This window comes from Delphinus delphis, chromosome 10 (assembly GCF_949987515.2).
Source record: "Delphinus delphis chromosome 10, mDelDel1.2, whole genome shotgun sequence".
Taxonomy (NCBI): Eukaryota; Metazoa; Chordata; class Mammalia; order Artiodactyla; family Delphinidae; genus Delphinus; species Delphinus delphis.
The window spans coordinates 98,552,402-98,573,983 of NC_082692.2; the positions used below are offsets into that span (position 1 = coordinate 98,552,402).

The window sequence follows — 21,582 nt, forward strand, 5'->3', positions numbered from 1 at the left end:
CTGTCCCCTGCCTTGTTCTCATCTGCTGTGGTTTTTTCTCCTTCCGAGATGATCCATTCCCATGGAGTCGATTATTACTATTATTATTATTACTAGAATACATTCCAAATTCATATGTCTAGAACTGACAATCTGATCTGACAGCAATAAAACTGTGTCATCTTTCCCCAGCATTAGGTCCCCTTCTAAAATTCTCTTCTTCTCAACCAATCAACCAAAACTAAGTACCTACTGTGAATTCTATACTGTGCTGGGCACAATGAAAAATTGAGAATATAAAATCCTACCTTCAAAATTATATACCTACTTGGAAATAATAAACTAAAACGTGTGAAACAATAAACTATAAATAGCAAAGTATTAATTCCACCCATTAAAAATTCATTTAACTGAAAATTCAGCTCTATGTGATAAAGATAGGAGCCAGGGAAAAGTTAAAAAAAAAGAAAGAAAACAAGAAAAAGAAAAGACCCCAGGACAGCCAGGATAGAAGTAGTGATAACAGCATACATGCATTCTTGGACCCAGTAATTCATGTCTGGGAACTCACCATAAAGAAATAACCCTAAAAAGGGGGGAAAGGCAAGAAGAAGCTGCCTGAATAAATGACATTCACTGCAGTATTATGTATAAAAGGGAAAAATTAGAAATAACTTTAAACTCCAACAATAGAGGAGCATCTGTTTTGGCCCATGCACTGGATGGCATATTATACAACCGTTAAAGTATGTGGGAACATTTCCTCACGTTAAAAAATGCTTACATTATATTAAGTGGAAAGGGGTATTAGAGAGTGCGTCCAGCAGTGAGCGTATGAAAGAAGAAAGCAGGCACAGAAAACTGATGAGAAGAAACAAAGCAGAAGAGACACGTGATGTTCTGGATGGTCGGATTATGAGTTTTTTCTTCCCACTTTTCTGAATTTATCAGACTTTCCACAATGAGCAGGTATTAGGTAGATAATAAAAACTTAATACGGGTTGAAACATTTTCAAAATATCCAATTCTCATGTACTCTGGTCAGAGAATTCTTGACTTGGAGCCCAGTGTATCTTTCTTCATTCATTCATGAGCTTGGCTCTGCTCTAGATACTGAGGTTACAGAGGTAAATACGTTATGTACTGTAGCATCGTGTGGCAGAGCAGGGGTCGCCCATGAGAATGGTTTAATTGTTTTCAAAATCAGAAGGAAAAAATGAACCATTAGTTTGAAGAGTATGTTTTAATGTATAATATCAATATATTCATCTTTATACCAAAGCAGTTGTAAAATGTAATTCTTAAAACATTTTTGAGGAAGGCAGGCGCCTGCAAGAGCAAACGTGCCTCAGGCTCATGGAAGTCAAACTGCGGCCCTGGGGACATTCAAGGTGGAGACTGACCGTGAAGGAGGAGCCAGCAACTCAGATGGGGAAGAAGCGTACTTCAAGCAGAGACCGCAGGTTGTGCAAAGGTTTTCAAATGGGGTAACAGTATATATGGAAAATGTAATACCGTGACAAGGCCTGGTCTGAACCACATTTTAAAATAAAAACAAGCTGGAACATAATTAAGAATGATAAGGGGTTCAGAAATGTAACCAAGGAGGTAAGAGATCTGTACACTGAAAACTGTAAGACATGGATAAAAGAAATTGGCAACACAAATAAATGGAAATATGTCTCCTATTCATGGACTGGAAGAATTAACATTATTAAAATGTCCACACTATCCAGAGCAATCCATAGGTTCAAAGCCATCTCTACTAAAATTCCACTGGCATTTTTCACAGAAATAAAATAAACAATCCTAAAATTTATATGGAACCCTGAAGAGCCAAAGCAATCTTGAGAAAGAAGAACAAAGTTGGAGGCATCACACTTCCTCATTTCAAACTATATTATAAAACTAGAATAATGGGCTTCCCTGCTGGCGCAGTGGTTGAGAGTCCGCCTGCCGATACAGGGGACGTGGGTTCGTGCCCCGGTCCGGGAAGATCCCACATGCCGCGGAGTGGCTGGGCCCGTGAGCCATGGCCGCTGAGCCTGCGCGTCCGGAGCCTGTGCTCCACAACGGGAGAGGCCACAACAGTGAGAGGCCCGCGTACAGCATTAAAAAAAAAAAAACAAAAAAACTAGAATAATAAAGACAGTATAGTATTGGCATAAAAACAGACACAAGGACCAGTGGAACAGAATCGAGAACCCAGAAATAAACCCATGCAAATACAGCTCAACTAATCTATTACAAGAGTGCCAAGGATACACAATGCGGAAGGGACAGTCTCTTCAATAACAATGCTGGGAAAACTAGATATCCACATTCAAAAGAATGAAACTGGACCCTTATACCATATACAAAAATCAACTCCAAATAGATTAAAGACTTAAATTAAGACCTGAAACCATAAAATTCCTAGAAGAAAACATAAAGGATAAGCTCCTTGACGGTGGTCTTGGCAATGATTTTTTTGGATATGACATGGAAAGGACATGCAACAAAAGCAAAAATAAACAACTGAGTCTACATCAAACTAAAAAGCTTCTGCAGAACAAAGGAAACAATCAACAAAATAAAAAGGCAATCCGTGGAAGAGAAAAAAAAAGTCAAACTATGTATCTGATAAGGGGTTAATATTATGAGTTAATATCGAGGGTTAATATTATATAATTCCCTTTATATAAAGGGGTTAATATTTAGTATTATGATACTCAATACTCAACAGCCAAAAAAAACCCAAAAAACCACCACCACCAACAACGAAATTTAAAAATGGGCAAAGGAGGTGAATAGACATTTTTCCAAAGAAGACATATGACTGGTCAACAGGTATATAAAAAGGTGCTCAACTACACCTTTGTATCATCAGGGAAATGCAAATCAAAACCACAAAGAGATGTCACCTGTTAGGATGACTATTATCAAAAAGGTGAGATAACAAGTGTTGGCAAGAGTGTGGAGAAAAGGGGACGCTTGCGCACTGTTGACAGGAATGTAAATTGGTGCAGCTACTACAGAAAACAGTATGCAAGTTCCCCCCAAAATTAAAAATAGAACTACCATATGATCCAGCAATTCCGCTGCTGGGTATATACCCAAAGGAAATGATCAGTATCTCAAAGAGATAGCTACACTGCCACGTTCAACGCAGCATTATCCACAATAGCCAAGGTATCGAAACAAACTGTCGGTAAACAGACACATGGATAAGGAAAATGTGATATATATGTGTGTGTATATATAATATATATGATATCAATGTGAAAAATGTAAGACATTTATATATTAACATACATTATATTTGTAGATATTACTGTGAGAAATATAGTGAGAATATATGAATACATATTAATGTAAGAAAAGGAGATATTATATATTTATATAAATACATATATGAATATTATTCAGTCACAAGAAAGAAGGAAATCCTGTCACTTGCAACAACATGAAGAAGCTGGAGGACCTTATGCTAACTGAAATAAGCCAGACAGGGAAAGATAAATACCATATGATCTCACTTACATGTGGAATCTGAAAAACAGAACAAATGAACAAACATAACAAGAGAAACAGAGTCACAGATACAGAGAACAAACAGGTGATTGCCGGCGAGGGTGGGGTAGGGAATGAGAGAAATAGGTGAGGGAGATTAAGAGGCACAAACTATGTATAAAATAAACAAGCTTTAAGGATATATTGTACAATGCAGGGAATACAGTCAATATTTTATAATAATTAAAAATGGAAGATAACCTTAAAAAATTGTGAATCATTATGTTGTACACCTGAACCTTATATAATATTATACATCAACTATACCTCAATCAAAAAAAGAGGTACAAACTTTCAATTACAAAATAAATGAGAAACAGGTATGAGTATACAGTCTGGGGAGCAGAGTCAATAAAAATGTGATATCTTTGTACGGTGGCAGATGGTAACTAGACTTATCGTGGTGATCATGTTGTAATATACAGAAATATCAAACCACGATGTTGTGCACCAGGAACTAACACGGTGTTATAGGTCAATTATACTTCAAAAACAAAGAAATAAACTCACAGAAAAAGAGAGTGGATTTGTGATTACCAGAGGCGGGGGTGGGGTCAGGGTCGGAGGAATTGGATGAAGCTAGTCAAAAGGTACAAACTTCCAATTATAAGATAAATAAGTACTAGGGATGTAATGTACAACACGAGGAATATAATTAACACTGCTGCATCTTATGTATGCAAGTTGCTAAAAGACTAAATCCTAAGAGTTCTCATCACAAGGAAAAAAAATTTTTCTTCTTTCCTTTTCTATCTACATGAGGTGATGGATGTTTACGCAACCTATGTGATAATCATTTCATTATGTATGTGAGTCAAATCTTCATGCCGTATACCTTAAACTTATACAGTGCTACACGTCAATTATATCTCAATAAAAGCAGAAGAAAAATAAATAAGTAAATAATAGAAATTAAAAAGCTGAACACACAGAAACAAAAAACAGAAAAGTAGATGCCAGGGGTTGGGGGTTAGGGAATAGGGAAATGTTGGTCAAAGGGTACAAATTTCAGTTATAAAGATGAATAAGTTCTGAGGATCTAATGCACAACATGGTGACTAAAGTTAATAATACTGTATTATATACTAGAAATTTGCTAACGGTAGATCTTGAGTGTTCACTCCACCAAAAAAAACAAAAAAAAACAAAAACTGATAACAATGTGAGGTGATGGTGTGTTAATTAACTTGATCGTGGTAATCATTTCACAATGTATACATATATCAAACCATGATGCTGTACACCTCAAGTAAATAAACAACTTTTAAAAACACTTTTCTGGCCGCGCAGCATGTGGGATCTTAGTTCCCTGACCAGGGATCAAACTCACGCCCCCTGCATTGGAAGTGTGGAGTCTTAACCACTGGACTGCCAGGGAAGTCCCGATACAACTTTTGTCAATCATACCTCAGTAAAGCTGGGGGAAAAAAGAAAGGAAGCACATCATATACGAAATAAGTGAGAAACGAGGCATCTCAGGATTAGAAAGAAAACTTAAAGGGAATGTGATAATTTTCTTCAAATATTGCAAGGATGGAAACGAACAATTCCAAGGATTAAATGTTCTAAGTAGCTGGGAGTAGAAATGTGTCCAAGGAGTGAAAGTTACAGCAATGTAGACTTCCACTCAATAATAAAACTGCCCTAGCTCCTCTAAGTGTTTAACAACTGACATTGCAGTGAACTAATAAACTCTTACATCCAAGCAGAGGATAGAGAGGCAAACATCAGGAACACTGCTAGGGTATCTCTGCATTAGAGGATATAAGAACAAGAGGATATAATCAAAGTCCTATCTATATAGAAAAGTCCTACGGTCCTAAATTAGCATCTGTTTGCACAGAAGTCCTCAAAGGGAAGTAGAGGTCTGCTGCAAGGTGAGTTCCCCAGAAAGCGGACCGAGAGGACAGAGTGTGCAGGAAGTTTGCTGGGGGGGTTCTCTCAGGATCATCCCCGTGGGGGAAGGGAAGAAGTTAGAGAGGGAGAAGTTGGCCTTCAATGCAGTCACAGGGGCCACAGCGACCTTCGGAGTCAGGGCAAGAGGGCTGGCTGGACCTTTACACCCCTTACCCACCAGTCACTGCCTGCAGGCTGCACCGGGGAAGGGGCATGACCTCGGGAGGCAGGCTCCCATTGGCTGAGAGCTGCCAGGGGGCACACAACCAGCAGCATGGCGTCTATTACAAAGCGTTACGTAAAATTGTTGTGTGTCAATTATTTCAGTAGGAAAACATACGCCAAATGCCAACACCACATGCCGGCGCTTCACAACACTGCGCTGTGAAATAGTAGCTCAGTGGTCTCGCGTGAAAACATCACAGCACATGAATATCGTTATATTTACAAACAAATCTAATAAAGGAAAAACCAAGTTTCATTCTTATTATAGAAATATCCCATCCCAATCTCCACAGGCAAAATTTAGGGGGTTGAGAATCCTCACCTAGGACACTATGGTTTTGAGGTTTGACAGCCAAAATTAACCAGTAATATTCAAATTAAATGTAAAACTAAACGTTTTTAAACCCTTCCCTCTCCTCCAAGATGTAAACAATTCCTTTACTCATTGGTTATCTTCTAACTGATAACCTTTCACCATGCTATTCCTTCATGCTATTAATACTAGGACATTAATTTATAAACTTATCTGCACCACACATATGAAATGGGAATATCAAATAATGAGACTTCCATACAGCTCAACTGAAATTCAGGTTCAATACCACGAAAAATAACCAAACCCACAGAAGAAAACAAAATTTGACTCACTCTTTAAATATGATCTATGCATATACGTCAAGGACAATTAACAATTATTTTATATTTTAATTCATTACTCTTGAAAAATAGGTGAATAACATCTAGTCTTCTACAGTTAGTGCAGCTGGGTTTTCAACAAGTCTCAAGAATAATTTACTGTTTGGTTAAAAGGCTGCTGATGGAGCATACGCTCAGTTATGATACAAATACTAACAAGGCTTTCCTTTTGCTCATGAAGTGTATATTTACACAACACACAAAAAAGTGATGTGCACAAAGGCAAGCAGGGCCTGCCCTCACACTGAATTATCTAAAAGGCCACCTCCTTGGTAACCAGACTGACCCATTTTTAGAGGAAAAAGAGTTTAAAATTTAATACAGAAAGATCTTTTTAATGGTCTATTCACACAAAGGTAAAGTAGCTTCTTGTGATTTATCTCTGAAATTCTTCTGAAAGCTCAGAGAGATGGAAAATAATAAGGAAAAGCAGACCTACAGTACTACAGTCAAAACAAAAATTGCTTAATTCAGGAAGATTTAGAGAAACCAAATTAAGATCAAGGGAACAATAAAATAAACAGGTGGGATTTTGAGCTGCTAAGTTTGCAGTGATTGTCACAGTAGCAAGTGAAAACTAACACAATTGTTTATTAACATCTATCTCTTGCTAGCTTTCAAGCAAATGTTGTGTCTTACACATTTTAATGTGTTCTGTTCAAATCTAGCATGGTTCTCTACACAAACTTGGCCCTCAATAATATTTTTTGAATGAATGAAATCCTGTAAATTCCCTCACTGCTTTCACCAGAGGAAGAATTATATTAGAACCATCTAGATCAAATTTCTTTCGGTGGGTTCTTTATCACAGAGCCCAGAAGCTTACAGACTCTTTACGTTTTTTGAATTTTCTTGTTCACTGGTCTTAGTTTGACTTCCCTAAATGTTTCTGAAATACATAAACCTCTACAAGGCTGTTTCTTTTAAAGGATGGCTACTTTTCTAATAATAACAAACATATTCAGTATATAACTGAATCACTTGCAGTATATACCCTTGAAACTGACACAACATTGTAAATAAACTATACTTTAAAAAAACACACTTTGGGGTTTTACTGTCTGGGTTTGCTGGTTTATTTTCATTTTCATTTATAAAGATAAAAGCAGATAAATTTTTCTTTCTACTTTTGTTATTATTATTGTGGTTGTTATTGTTTTGGTTGTCCATTTGACTCACTTATTTCCTATTTTCCGAATAAATGCATCTTCTTCTCAATACTGCTTTGGCCTCATCCCACCAGAACTTCAATCCGGCAGTTGCATAAGATCCTAATATCTCTGTAAAATTCTGCAACATTTTGTTGCCTATCTTCCAAACCCCTAATTTTGTCTTCAATCATATCCATTCAATTCTCAAGCTGATCTCCCTTAATCTTTTAAATTCAACAATCACAGCTTTAATCTCCATAAACTCTGTTGTTTGTTCCAAATGATCTTTTTCTTCATAGCAGGGTACTTTTATTTAATATATTCATACTGTCAAATCTCTTTGAAGATCTAACATGTTTTTACTTCTCCGATACTCCCCAGAGTCTTCTGACTCAGGTTCTTTTCTTTCATCCTATTTGTTTTCCTCAAATGTCTGATGATCCCTTGATATTCATTCATACTTAAGAATAAAAGACTGGGTTGATCCACAAGGGCAACTAATGCCTGTTTCCTCTGGAGTATGAGGTCTCTCCCTGGGGAGGCTCAGCTGTAGGGCTCTAGGTAAAGAGTACAGGATGCGTCTGATGATGGGCTTTGCTTTAGGGTATAGGAGTGAGGAACAAGCAGCAGGCAGGTTGGGAGACAAATACACAGACCCGCCAAAATAAGAAAGTCTTGCCTCTCGTGTGAAGGATTTGAGTAGATACTGCCTATTAGAAGGCTCAGACTTCCTTCCCCGGCACCCTTTTTGCTGTGGGTGCCCATGGTGATCTTAAACTCTACTCTGCTTCTCTCTCAGGTCCCTAAACCCACTGGAGGAACCCTCCCAAGCAGGATGTTGACGTTTTGTGAACACAGTCAGTTCTTAGCCAGGGGATCACAGTTATAAATGGAATACTTTAATTTCCTGAATTTTGCTCCAGGGCCCCTTCCCACTGGCAGTTGTTAGTCACTGTAAGTTCTGCTTTTAATTCAGTTTTGCACCTGTGTTTGGGGTTATGATTTTTTTACTTTTGTTTTTGTTTTCTTTTGTCAATCTAATCGCATCTGTTTTCAGTTTTCCGGCAATTCTTTGTAACTCTTACTCTAACGAAGGTAGGCACCCTTGCTGGTTTTCCGGCAGCATTACAGATTATTTTTTTAAAATGTATCGTGTACTTTCTTATTTTAAAGGATTTCTGTTAAGCGGGGAGCCTGATGCATGTGTTCAGGCTGTCATTTTACTCCAAACATCCAGTTTGTCCTCCCGAATTCCTAAATGAAACATTCCTTTGTAATTTAAAGTGTTTTATTCAAAGCACCCTAAGCTAGCACTCTGCTGGGGAACTGAAAAAAATCATTCTTCTCAACCCCTGCTTACCGGTAAACAAAACGGATTTCTGCCTTGCCCAGTTCACTTAAGAAATGACTGCAGCCCAGTTAAACAAGGTAAGTTCCATGAGAGAAGGGACTTTTAAGCAGTATTTTTCAGAGGGAAAAAAAACACATGTATTGAAGCTTGATGAAAAGTAGAGAAAGAAATGGTAACTTCCCTCGATTTCAAATGGAAAGAAGATGTACTCATTTCATTTACAAGGAATCAAGAGTTTGATCCAATAAAAAGCAGTTAACAATAAATCAAAAAGCCACTGAGGAAGTAACAGTTTGATTTTTCAAACTGAATTTGATTTCTCTAAAAGTGTAAATCCCACACGTATTGCTTCTACAAATTATATCCACATACAGTGTCAACAAGCATTTCATAACTGTGTAACATAAATCTTTAAGAAAACAAAAGAAGGTGAAGAAAAGATGTGGCCTTTTGTCTTTTAAAAATAAACAGTATGAATAGAAAGAGAAATACACACATACCCAGATTCATGTCCACACTGAGATCATGACAGATACTTGGAGATGTTTCAATATTAAATATCACCTTTTCCAGCTCTTAAAGAATCGCTATAGGAATTCACAACTACAAAGGGGGAGGGGAGAGAAGCTGATGGAAGTTGCTTTTTTAAAAAATCTGTTCTTTTAGGTTGTATTAATAGAAGTATTGGGACTAAACTAGAAAACACATACTAGATAGATACTTATAGGTTCCATCTTGGCAAAGGAACTACTGTTGGCCTCACATGGAACTTTAAGTATCTAGAAATTTTATATAAAAATCCAGCCTTCATGATGTCTTGAACAATCAGAGCTCCACATTCACATGTAAAAGTAGTCAGCTGGAGCCAGTAGTAACAACTGGCTCTGTAAGGAGGGAAAACAAAAAAGCCAGGATCTGGTGTAAATACTCCCACCAGGGCTGATTTCAAGCTCCCAACGTGACTCGAGGTTGGGAGGAGACTCGCACAACCGGCTCCTGTGAGCCAGCTCTGGCATAGCAGTGGCTGGAGCTGGGTGGGGGCCGCCCCCTGAAAAGGAGGAAGAGTTTCTGTTCTCCAGGGGTCCCTGCACCCTGCAGTCTCACACTTGGCCACTTCAGGCACCTGTCACCAACCCACCCAGCTCCCTCTCTCCCTGCACCCCCAAGGACTCATGACTAAGACAAGGCTGGTGGCGGTCCTCAGCACACTGTGCCCAGACCACACACACAAATCACTGTTCAGGTGTGAATGTTCCATCCTACAGGAGGCAGACTGATGAGCCAGGGTGGGTGAAGACAGCGACTTCAAATGATGGTTTGGAAGACACCCAACAAAGAAGGGTCCTTGTGCTGGGGGTGTCTGGACAAGATACTGATTAGGGAGGGCAAGGATTTTCTCAAGACACAGGGAGGGGAAGAGAGGATGGGGAGGGAGGAACGTGGAGAAAGGTATGTATCAAAAGAAGAAAGGTAAGTACTTCAGCCAAAGATTCTTTTCTTTTTTAACATCTTTATTGGAGTATAATTGCTTTACAATGGTGTGTTAGTTTCTGCTCTATAACAAAATGAATCAGCTATATGTATATATATATCCCCATATCTCCTCCCTTTTGCATCTCCCTCCCACCCTCCCTATCCCACCCCTCTAGGTGGTCACAAAGCACCGAGCTGATCTCCCTGTGCTATGCGGCTGCTTCCCACTAGCTATCTATTTTACATTTGGTAGTGTATACATGTCCATGCCACTCTCTCACTTCGTCCCAGCTTACCCTTCCCCCTCCCCGTGTCCTCAAGTCCTTCTCTACATCTGTGTCTTTATTCCTGTCCTGCCCCTAGGTTCTTCATAACCATTTTTTTTTTAAGATTCCATATATACGTGTTAGCATTCGGTATTTGTTTTTCTCTTTCTGACTTACTTTACTCTGTATGACAGACTCTAGGTCCATCCACCTCACTACAAATAACTCAGTTTTGTTTCTTTTTATGGCTGAGTAATATTCCATTGTATATATGTGCCACATCTTCTTTATCCATTCATCTGTCGATGGACACTTAAGTTGCTTCCATGTCCTGGCTATTGTAAATAGAGCTGCAATGAACACTGTGGTACATGACTCTTTTTGAATTATGGTTTTCTCAGCGTATATGCCCAGTAGTGGGATTGCTGGGTCACATGGTAGTTCTATTTGTAGTTTTTAAGGAATCTCCATACTGTTCTCCATAGTGGCTGTATCAATTTACATTCCCACCAACAGAGCAAGAGTGTTCCCTTTTCTCCACACCCTCTCCAGTATTTATTGTTTGTAGATTTTTTGATGATGGCCATTCTGACTGGTGTGAGGTGATACCTCATTGTAGTTTTGATTTGCATTTCTCTAATGATTAATGATGTTGAGCATTCTTTCATGTGTTTGTTGGCAATCCGTATATCTTCTTTGGAGAAATGTCTATTTAGGTCTTCTGCCCATTTTTGGATTGGGTTATTTTTGATATTGAGCTGCATGAGCTGCTTGTATATTTTGGAGATTAATCCTTTGTCAGTTGCTTCATTTGCAAATATTTTCTCCCATTCTGAGGGTTGTCTTTTCATCTAGTTTATGGTTTCCTTTGCTGTGCAAAAGCTTTTAAATTTCATTAGGTCCCATTTGTTTATTTTTGTTTTTATTTCCATTTCTCTAGGAGATGGGTCAAAAAGGATCTTGCTGTGATTTATGTCATAGAGTGTTCTGCCTATGTTTTCCTCTAAGAGTTTTTTTATAGTGTCTGGCCTTACATTTAGGTCTCTAATCCATTTTGAGTTTATTTTTGTGTATGGTGTTAGGGAGTGTTCTAATTTCATTCGTTTACATGTAGCTGTCCAGTTTTCCCAGCACCACTTATTGAAAAAGCTGTCTTTTCTCCATTGTATATTCTTGTCTCCGTTATCAAAAATAAGGTGACCATATGTGCGTGGGTTTATCAGCCAAGGATTTTTGACTCTGATATTTTTAATTCAACTGCGAATGACATTAAAATAGTTCAAAACATTTTTATGTGTATTAAAGGAAAGCAGGGATTTCTAAAGACTGAAAAATATTCATTTAAAGGAAATAATAAACCATCCTCAAGTGTCTAAAGAGCTATTCAGTGGAAGAATCTAGTTCCAACATCCATTATGCTAATTAACAAGCCATTATTTTCACCAGTGAGATCCATTTCTAACATTTAATGTGCTAATTTGATCTGATATAAAACTACAAAAATAGCAGAGACATTTGTAGTAGCCGTCTCTGGGGGGTAGACATTTGTAGTAGCCGTCTCTGGGGGGCAGCCCTTCTGATTAGATGCCAGGTGCCCACTCTGGGAAGCAAACGGTGATTAAAGCATCTGGCCACACCTAGAGAGTGTCTTAAATAAGCACCTAATACTCTCCCGCCTTATGTTTTATGAAGCTTTTTAAAGTAAATTGGGCTACTGGGCAATGATCTTTTCAATGCCATTGTTCATGAAAGGTAAATAACTGAACGCAGAAAACAAATTATGAGTGACTCCAACCTTTAGAAAAGGCAGTAAATTCAGCCTCCTTACTTTGAAAATCAGAAGGAGGGTTGCGAACACGAAGCCAGAGGAGAAGACAGCTCCCCAGGACCTGTGAGTTCCTCGCCTGGAGGACTCTGCACTACCCAGCAACAGCTGACACTCAGTTATTAAGTGCTCTTCTGATGATCGTAGCACGTGACGGCGCATCAAGATACTGGGGTGGGTGGGGGAAGCACCTCAAGTTTTTTTTTAAACTTTCATCTTGACTTAGGCATCCAAAGTCTTAACGCTTCATTTTTTCTCTGACACCTCCCACTCAGCCTACTGCAAAGGCTCTTGTTATAAGAATCAAATGAAAATGTTTTGCAAACTATGAAGTATTATCAAGAGGGAATCAGTACTCCTTTGAATTTGTATGTTATTAGTAGTCATAGTGATAATTAGAGTGAGTCATTTTTGCTAGTGTTCAATAAATTAATTCCTTAGAGATGAGCCTTTCACTCCAGCAGTTACTTTATTACCTACAGATGTTGATTAAAGGCTGATCATATGCACCAAATGGTCCATGCGTGGGATACGAAGCAGAAGAGTGTAGAACCCTTGCCGTGAACAGGTCTGGGGTCTAACACCGACCCACAGAACCTTAGGTCCCCAAGTCCAGCCACTCACCCAATGCCTATTCCCTTCCTCAGTGCCTCTGAACAGTCATCATCTCATCTCTGCCTGAGCACTTTGGCAATGAGGGATCTTGTTACTCTGTAAGCAGCCCGTGTCATCAGAGCCGAGATCCTCTCTTTGTGTTCACTGAGGTACTTACAGGAAAAGAAAGCTCAGGGTAAAGGGAAGTTCTGGGGCGGCAGGCAGCTGAGTCACCGGCATGCGTGAAGACAGTCCGGGCAGCCCCTGAGAACGTGCTAACACCCGTCCTCCACATGTGGCTGATGACAGCTACTTCATACCTAGGAAACGCTGTTTCACTGGTTGGGAAACGTTTTCCAAATGTAAACCTCCCTGCTGACTTATTAGTGGGGGGGGGGGGGGGCATGTACAGTTTTGTTTGTTTTTAATCTGCAACCATGTCTTCAATGGCCTCCCACCTGAGGACGCACCGAGCAGATGAATGAGGGCTTAGGCTTCAGAGTTCAAACCTCAGCACTGCCATGACCAGCTAACAATCCTTAGGCAAATGATTTCAGTGCTGTACATCTCTGTTTCCTTGGTCATAAAATGGGACTAATTATAGTGCCTCCTGAGGAGGGTTGTTGTGAGAACTGAAAGAGAGAACACAGTAACCCTTAAACTGAGGTCCACAGGCAAATGCTGAGGGATCTGGAAGGAGTTTTCACTTGTGCTGTTATTTCACTGAGAATCTTTTTTTTTTTTTTTAAATCTGACGTAAGTATATCCTGTATCAGACACCTACTATAAATATAACCAAGTGTTGGCACATGATTTTGGTGACTGTGTTTGCATTTTTTTCCTGGTCTAATGAGAAAAATACAGAAACAGACCTCGTATGAGATTGAGGTATTTGCACTAAAAGAAAACCAGTTTATGTCACCACAATGCATGCAATGAAATAGTTTACAAGAGTTTGCACAGATAAAGATGGTGGGGGAAATTGTGTCAAAGGACACATGTCAGTACAGGCATGGTGACGTTAAAAGGATCAAGGCCAGCGCGGCAGGAGTAGCACCATACGCCAGGGGAACAGAAATCAGCGGTAGCAGATCATCATCTATTGGATTATGGCTAACTTTCAGGGGCTACATTTAAATGATAAGTTCATATTCTGGCTATGCAGCTGTAAAAGAACTGTAAGCATAAAGATTTTATGCCCAGTGTTCTGCTTATATATTTTTAAGTAACACTGCAATAAAGATAACCAAACTGTGGTTATGAAACAGAATGTTCTTATACGTAGGAAATACATACTTAAGTATTTAGGAGTAAAGAGGCATGATAGCTTCCATTTACTCTCAAATGTTTCAGTAAAAATAATCCACATATATATGTGTGTATACATGTATACATACACATATACTACATACATATATACAATATCTCATATATATGATATACATAGCATATATACAGTATCTCTCACTACATACATATATACATATATACTATATATATATATATATATATATAGAGAGAGAGAGAGAGAGAGAGAGAGAGAGAGAGAGAGAGAGAGGGAGAGAGGGAAGGAAATGGAACAAAATATAAACAACCTGGTTAAAGGATTATGATAGCCAAAGAATTACAGCATCTCATACCTAGAAGATCTAGCCCCTCCTTCTTAAAGATGCAGACCCAGAACTCCCGAAGGAGTATTATCAGACCAGTGACTCAGTAAGTCACATCTGGGGGAAGGGACCCAACATCAGAATCACCTGGGTAGGCGTTTGCAAAACGCTTACAAAAACTCCTTCCTCCTCTCTCCGGGAACCGCTGCCACGGTGAGCCCCTGTCTTGGATACATGGTCTCTCTACAGGTGTTAGGATATAAAGGATAAAAGTCATAAATGCAGTGATCGGAGCCATCAAATTGGGCTGCAAAGGAGCCGATCGGTAGGCTCTCCATCAGTGTCCGTTAGGCAGTCTCAATGCAACACGCTTTTGGAAGCAAGAGGGACCTAAGTAGGGTTAACCAAAGGGGAGTGACCATTTTCTTGAGCACTGACTCTAAAAATCAGGAACACTCCAGGCTTAGGACAGAGAGGAAGTGCCTCTAACGGGGCAGTCCTGTTTGCTCACAGTGGGTATGCCAAGTCCTTCACTGCTCTTGACCGAGAACAATGTGAGGACGTCACCCCTGTCCAGCCACCAGTGGATTCCAGCTCATCTGAATACCCTGGCTCACAGTACCTTCATGCCCCACGGGTTAGTCAAATCTCCCCAGTACATACATGGAGGAGCCAAAAGCAAGTTCACCCAATGAAAGCGATACATAAACCAAATCATGTTTTTTTCACCTGCAGGTCCCAATTCATTTGTGGATCCTAAAGTCAACTTACCAAGTCATGACCCAACTTTTATCTGGACAAAGTAAAACGCAAAGAAATATAGGCAAATCAAGCTACGCTGTGCAAAGCCAGGGTTAAGAATTGTTCCATGAAGCTTTTGTATCAATTATGTCAATATGAGTACAAAGGTCACAAGGTAGATGCTTTTTTACTCTGGGCCGTGGCCAAAATGTTTGAAAGCCACTGTGTCACGTGCTGAGAGGAAAGGCAAGAGGATAAGAGGGAGGGAGAGGACGGGAAAAAAATCAGAAGCAGCCCCGACTGGTCTGGTCACAGGAAAGCACTGGCTAAAGCACCGTAACCTATACACACAGTGACTTGACTGACGAGGAGGCCGGCAAGAAGAGATGGTGATCTAGGAGGACAGAAGTCCGAGAAGACAGTATGTGAGCGCAACTCATCTTTATGTTATGATGAAGTGTATAGGTTTCTTTTCTCCCTTTTTAAGGCAAAACAGAACACAACCTACACACATGAAAATGTTCCACACATCTGAGGCACTGGTCCTCATAATAACTAGAGCTTCTGCTCCTAGGAATGCTTTCCCGGGAGAAGGATGGTTAATTTATGCTTCATCAATTACTCAACATTCAGCGACCTTCACCAAACAAGGAGTTAGTGAATTTCTAGGGGCAGATGCAACAGCAACACTGCTTCTTCCCCTACTGCTCCTTCTTCCCCTACTGCTGCTTCTTCCCCTACTGCTCTATGTCACTCACGCCGACCTTACCCAGCTTGTTCTGATCATACACATTCATTAGACCAGATCAAAAGTACTACCCCCTCCACCAAAATCCTCAAAACCAAAGCTACATGTTTCTTAAAACTATTTCAGCCTAAGTAAGGAAGTCAGCAGATACAAGAACTTAGAAGATATAAGAACAAAATTACCAAAAAGAAAACATTCTGTACATATCATGATGAAGTGCAGTATCACGTTAAAGACACACCCAGGTGACGTTATAAACATAGGTGCCTACTGTCCTGTCCACAAATTGTTCAATTTTGACTCCTAAAAAATAGACTTGGAAAAAGGTTAAGGTCTTCCCAGCACCAGTATTAATGATCCCTGAAAGGAGAGATTCCTCAAGCACATGGAAAATTGGCCATCTCATGTTGTATTTTCATTAAGTACCTTCCAGGATTACCCGGGATGCTGATTAAATCAATGTCTCATGAGCAGTGGAATGATTATTTTAAGTAAGTGTATTCCTTCTAGGCCATCCAGATAAGTGGCTATTGTGTTACTACAAAACCGCCATTTCACTATTGACTTCAGCTCTGCAGTGTACTATTGAGATATTTCTTTGATTCTTTGCTGGTAGACATAATGAAGCCTTAAGGCTACCAGGTATTAAATACTCAATTCCTAACAGACACTGTTCCCCTCCAGATGCTAAAACAATAACATCTTCAAAAATGCCTAAGTTACTGGTTCTCCAGGAGCAAAAGGAAAGAGAACCATTTAGGTCACCAACACAAGTTGGAAAACTGATCTCAAGTCGTAGAACATTTTTCTGCTTGTAATAAGACACCCAAATCAGATTACATACACAAGACTTTTTTAAAGTTGAGGAGAACGTGAAGTATAAGAGCAATTTTCAACAAAAGCTAAAATAGAATTAATCTGGGGCACAGAAAGCTGAATCACGCTGAACAAGCACAAGTAGGTCTGAAAAATCTACCGAAAGGCTGTGAACGTAATGTTCAACTTCGTCTATAAACTGCCTGAATTTTCACATTCTTACATTGTTATTAGGTAATAGAAAATATGGTGAATCCCTGGTGCTTGGGTTCTACTCTTGTGGGTGGTACACAGAGCACCACAGTAAAACAGTTTCTCAAAAATGTCGCCTCCGTGTTAATGATTACAGACATCTTTGGGCTTTTTTTTTTTTACTTTTCTTTAAATGTAAAAAATGATCCTGAGATGCTGAAACCATTATAGAGGGATTCCAGAATCATGCCAGCCCATTCCTAAACGAATTGGAGTTCAGAATAAAGTCTACCCTGTGATCACTTTGACCTTCCATACGTATATAGCCTTCCTCTGTAAAACACTAATATACTGTGTTCAACACAGGCGGAAAGTAAGAATTCCTCTCTCCCTTGGCAGTATCGTTCTGTTTCTATGAAAAACAGCTCTCTCAAACTGTAGGGTCCACGGAGGCCCTGCACCTATGTCACAAGTACACCCAGACTCCCCTGACATACATTTTACAGCCGCAAGAGTCAATGCATAAATCAGTTCATAAGCTCCATGAAGGCAGGACTGCCACTTGCCCCCCAGAAAGGCCCCCTTTTCCATAAGCCTTCAATCACTGCTCACTGAATTGGTAACTATTCAGGACTCCAACCTGAGCAGACTGATCCTGAAGCTGGGCTCCAGGAGAGAACCTGAGAAGGCAGCAGAAAAAGAGAAGAAACTTCTACTCTCTTCACTCAGGACACAAAAAGCTACACTGAGGTCATTACTTATTTTTCATTTATACAAACACCATTTTGTTTTACTGATCCTAACTAAATGTGGGCATTATAAAACAGAAAAATGCAAAATACTGTCTTACATAAAAAACTTCTAAATTAGCTATATTAATGTTTAACGAAATCCGTAACTAGCTACTCAAGTCAGTAACGCTTATTGCAATCTTAGAGGCATAAAGGAGTTTCTTGTTGTTTCAATAAAAGCCTACAACCTGAGCTGCCTCTCCCGAGCTCAATGTCCCTGGGAATGACACTTAACATCCCTGAGCTTCAGTTTCCTTAGGAAAGGATAATTATACCTCCCAACAATCAAAAGCTAAATAAATGTAAATTACAAAAGAGGCTGGGGAAAAAAAAAAACTTCAATGGCTATTTCATTCAGTCACTCGTCTAAAGATGATCTTGTGTGAGCGGTGGTAGTGGGGGAAGGGAGGAAGCCGCAGGCACAGGGATAACATAAAGGACTGGAGAAAGTCCTATCAGAGGGCCAACAAGGTGCCTAGAGAGAACAGGGCACGGCAGTCGCCCCAGGAGTTGACAGTTAAGATAAGTACTATACACATAAAGTCCAGTTAATCTTCACATATGTTTTGTAAGTAGCTACTATTATTTCGGGGTTACTAATGAGGAAACTGAGCCTTAGACAAATAGAAGTCCTACCAGCTAGTAGAAAGGCAGACCTTACATCTTAAGCAACAGGCACTTCAGCTGCCAACTTATTAAGAACTGAACTTGAAAGTTGCTCACCTTCAAGAACTTACCATGTATAAAAGCTCAATCTCACCACATCTTCTGTCAGTAGCATTTTAGTGCTTACAAAAGAACACAACCTTGCTTCCACAGAAAACAGTCATTCTTACAAATATCAACTGTGAACAGTAACACTTAAATATACCTTAGGACGAGCAGGAAAATCACTTTCACACAATGGCAAACGGGCTTCCAATGTCGGTGTTCTCTCTTCTTGTGCCCCTTCTCCACCACATTAGCGGCGCTCTCCCCCCAGTATTTGTTCTCTTTTAGCTATGCAAATAGAACTTCCATGACTATTTCCCATTATATGCACACTTCCAATGACACAAATGATCTTAGATGACTCTTCGCATCTCTAGTTCTCTGCTGGTCAATTAGTCTATCAACAAACACCTATTTATCTAAACTTCTAGAGACACGTAAGGAGTATCTCCATTCCAGATCCCACTAGAGTAAGCTGCGGAGGAAAAGAACTTCCTGAGTTAACAGCTCAAGCCCTAGCATCCAAAGATAACAGACGACTTACATGTTCTGGCACTCGAAAACAAAAATAAGGATGCCAAGCTGTTATCTCTGAAGAAAACAACCAAAATTAACAGCATACAGCCACAAAACCATGTGGAAAAACACGTGATTTTATCATACTCCAGGAGACAAGGGGGTATAGGTGAAAAACACTTAAAATGCATTCCTGACTTACGTTTTTCATCATCAGCATGTACCAGGGATGCTGCCCTTGACAAGACATCCAATGGCGTCTCCATTCCTGGTTGGAGCCCAGAAGGAAAAAAAGAGAGAAAAAAAGAATTTAAATGGAATTCCAAAGACTTTTTTCAGAATTCTGGCAGTTAACCATTAGAATAATGCCTCCACCAAATGCAAATCACAGGGCTGAAGCATTATACTTGTACTGAAAGTCTTCCCAGCCTGTGACGAGATCCAGTGGACGTGGTTCAGGAACAGATAGAGAAAGGGGTTAAATTCCATGCTGCCTACTCAGCCAAACCTTGCCAACTCCAGGAAGCAGCTCAAGTCAGAACTAAAAGAAGGGATGTTGTGAATATTCCTGCCCGTGTTATTCGTGCTTATAAATGTTTATGTGCGTACGTAACAACATGCCTGTCCAGACATACCCAGTAAAAAACAGTTCTCGGAACAAAGGCTACTCTATGAACACAGCATTATACCAGTCTGAGATCGTGGTGGTAGTCGTCGTTGTTGCTGGTTTATTAGTTTTAACAAAAATTACTAAGACTGAACCATTCTGTCCTTTTCCCTCCTTGGTTGAGACTCTGCACAACTGTGTAGCTTAAAATAGGCAATGTACTCATGAAACGTGTGTGAATTCCATTGGTGAGTTAAATGGTATTTTAAGTCCAATAGGAATCTTTATTTCTAAATGTCATGTTTTAAAGCTATCACCACCACCTAACACCAACGTTTTTTTTTTTTATAAAACCTGGATTTTTATTTTTAACTCTGTTTTCTTAAATTACAGCACACCTATAAAAGCAAACACTGAAAAAGAGTTAAAGATGGTGAAAAACCTAGAGAATCAGGCTACTTTTACCCAGTTTTCCTTTTTTGGATTATTTAAATATATACACGCACACATGCATGCACGCACACACAGTTATTAGGAAAAGAGACACACCCTATCAGTTCAACAACTGAGAGAAAATACTTTAAGTGCACCCTTTAGAGATGCTCAGCGTTTTCTCAGCATTCTTCAGCCTTTACTGAGTCCCTACTATGCATGTGCCAGTTACAAGACACAGCAGACCAGCTTTGCTTTACAATATTCATACCTCAGGCCTCCAAAGAAACATCAGCTCTTGATCTTGCAATGTGATTTCATTCAACAAACGTTATCTACTATGTACTAAGGCAGGAAAAATAAACAGAGCCCAACAGTTGCCTTCAAAGAGCTTTCAATTTATACAGTAGACATGCCTGCAAGAAATCTAGTTTAAGGCAGTGTTTTCCCCAAATGTTGCACTGGATGTTCATATTTTGTAAGGAAAAAATTTTTCTATGATAAATAAGTTGGGAAAACACTGGAATAAACCAAATTATGCAGTTTCTTTTTTTTTTTTTTTTTTTTTTTGCGGTACGCGGGCCACTCACTGCTGTGGCCTCTCCCATTGTGGAGCACTGGCTCCGGACGCGCAGCCCCAGCGGCCATGGCTCACGGGCCCAGCCGCTCTGCGGCATGTGGGATCCTCCCGCACCGGGGCACGAACCCACGTCCCCTGCATCGGCAGGCGGACTCTCAACCACTGCGCCACCAGGGAAGCCCCTAAGCAGTTTCTTTTCCTTCCTGTGCTTTTGATAGGCTGCTGTGCCTTCTGCAGGGGCAGAGGCAGTAGGGAGGGCAGCTCTATATACCTGAAGTCTCTCAAACTTCATTGGCCTTTCTTTTAACCTGAAACACCTCCTAGGGGACACGTGGAAATCATGGATTAAGGCAAAATGTGCTAAGTGCCAAAACAGTGCTATAAACAGAATCCTATAGAATATCAATGAATTCCGAAAGGCTTTGTGGAGAAAACAGAAGATGAGCTGAGCCTCTGAAGAATAAATGTGAAAGCACAGAAGGGAAGAACAGAAGCAGAACCCATTCAAGAACAAGCTGCCCAAATCAGCCAGGAGACAAGCAATGCGGGGACAGGAAGTGACGAGGATGGAAACTTGCACCGGCGCCACAGCATGGGAGGACCGAGGGCCTGAACGGGACTTGGGCTGCATTTTGTCCGCATTAAGGAGCCACTGAAATCTCTGAGCCGAGCAATACCTTGGCCATTGACATGTTCCAGGGAAGTTATCCTGGTAGTGCCCTGTAGTCGCAGCCTACAGAATAGGAAGCCAAAGGCAGGGCACAGTCTGAAAGGTACAGGGATACAGCGGGCAGGAAGTAATGAGGGGCGTGTGTTGGAGGCAGCGGGGA

General features: G+C 40.0%; 1 protein-coding gene across 4 annotated transcripts in view; it reads right to left on the minus strand.

Moving 5' to 3' along the window:
- Nucleotides 1-21,582, minus strand: part of VGLL4 (vestigial like family member 4) — a 151,532-nt gene that overhangs the window by 118,300 nt on the left and 11,650 nt on the right. For all 4 annotated transcript variants that reach the window (XM_060023064.1, XM_060023067.1, XM_060023065.1 and 1 more), the window contains exon 2: nucleotides 19,336-19,401. In XM_060023064.1, coding sequence (XP_059879047.1) covers nucleotides 19,336-19,399 — 64 coding nt within the window. In that variant the 5' untranslated portion in view covers nucleotides 19,400-19,401. The remainder of the gene's footprint in view (nucleotides 1-19,335; nucleotides 19,402-21,582) is intronic.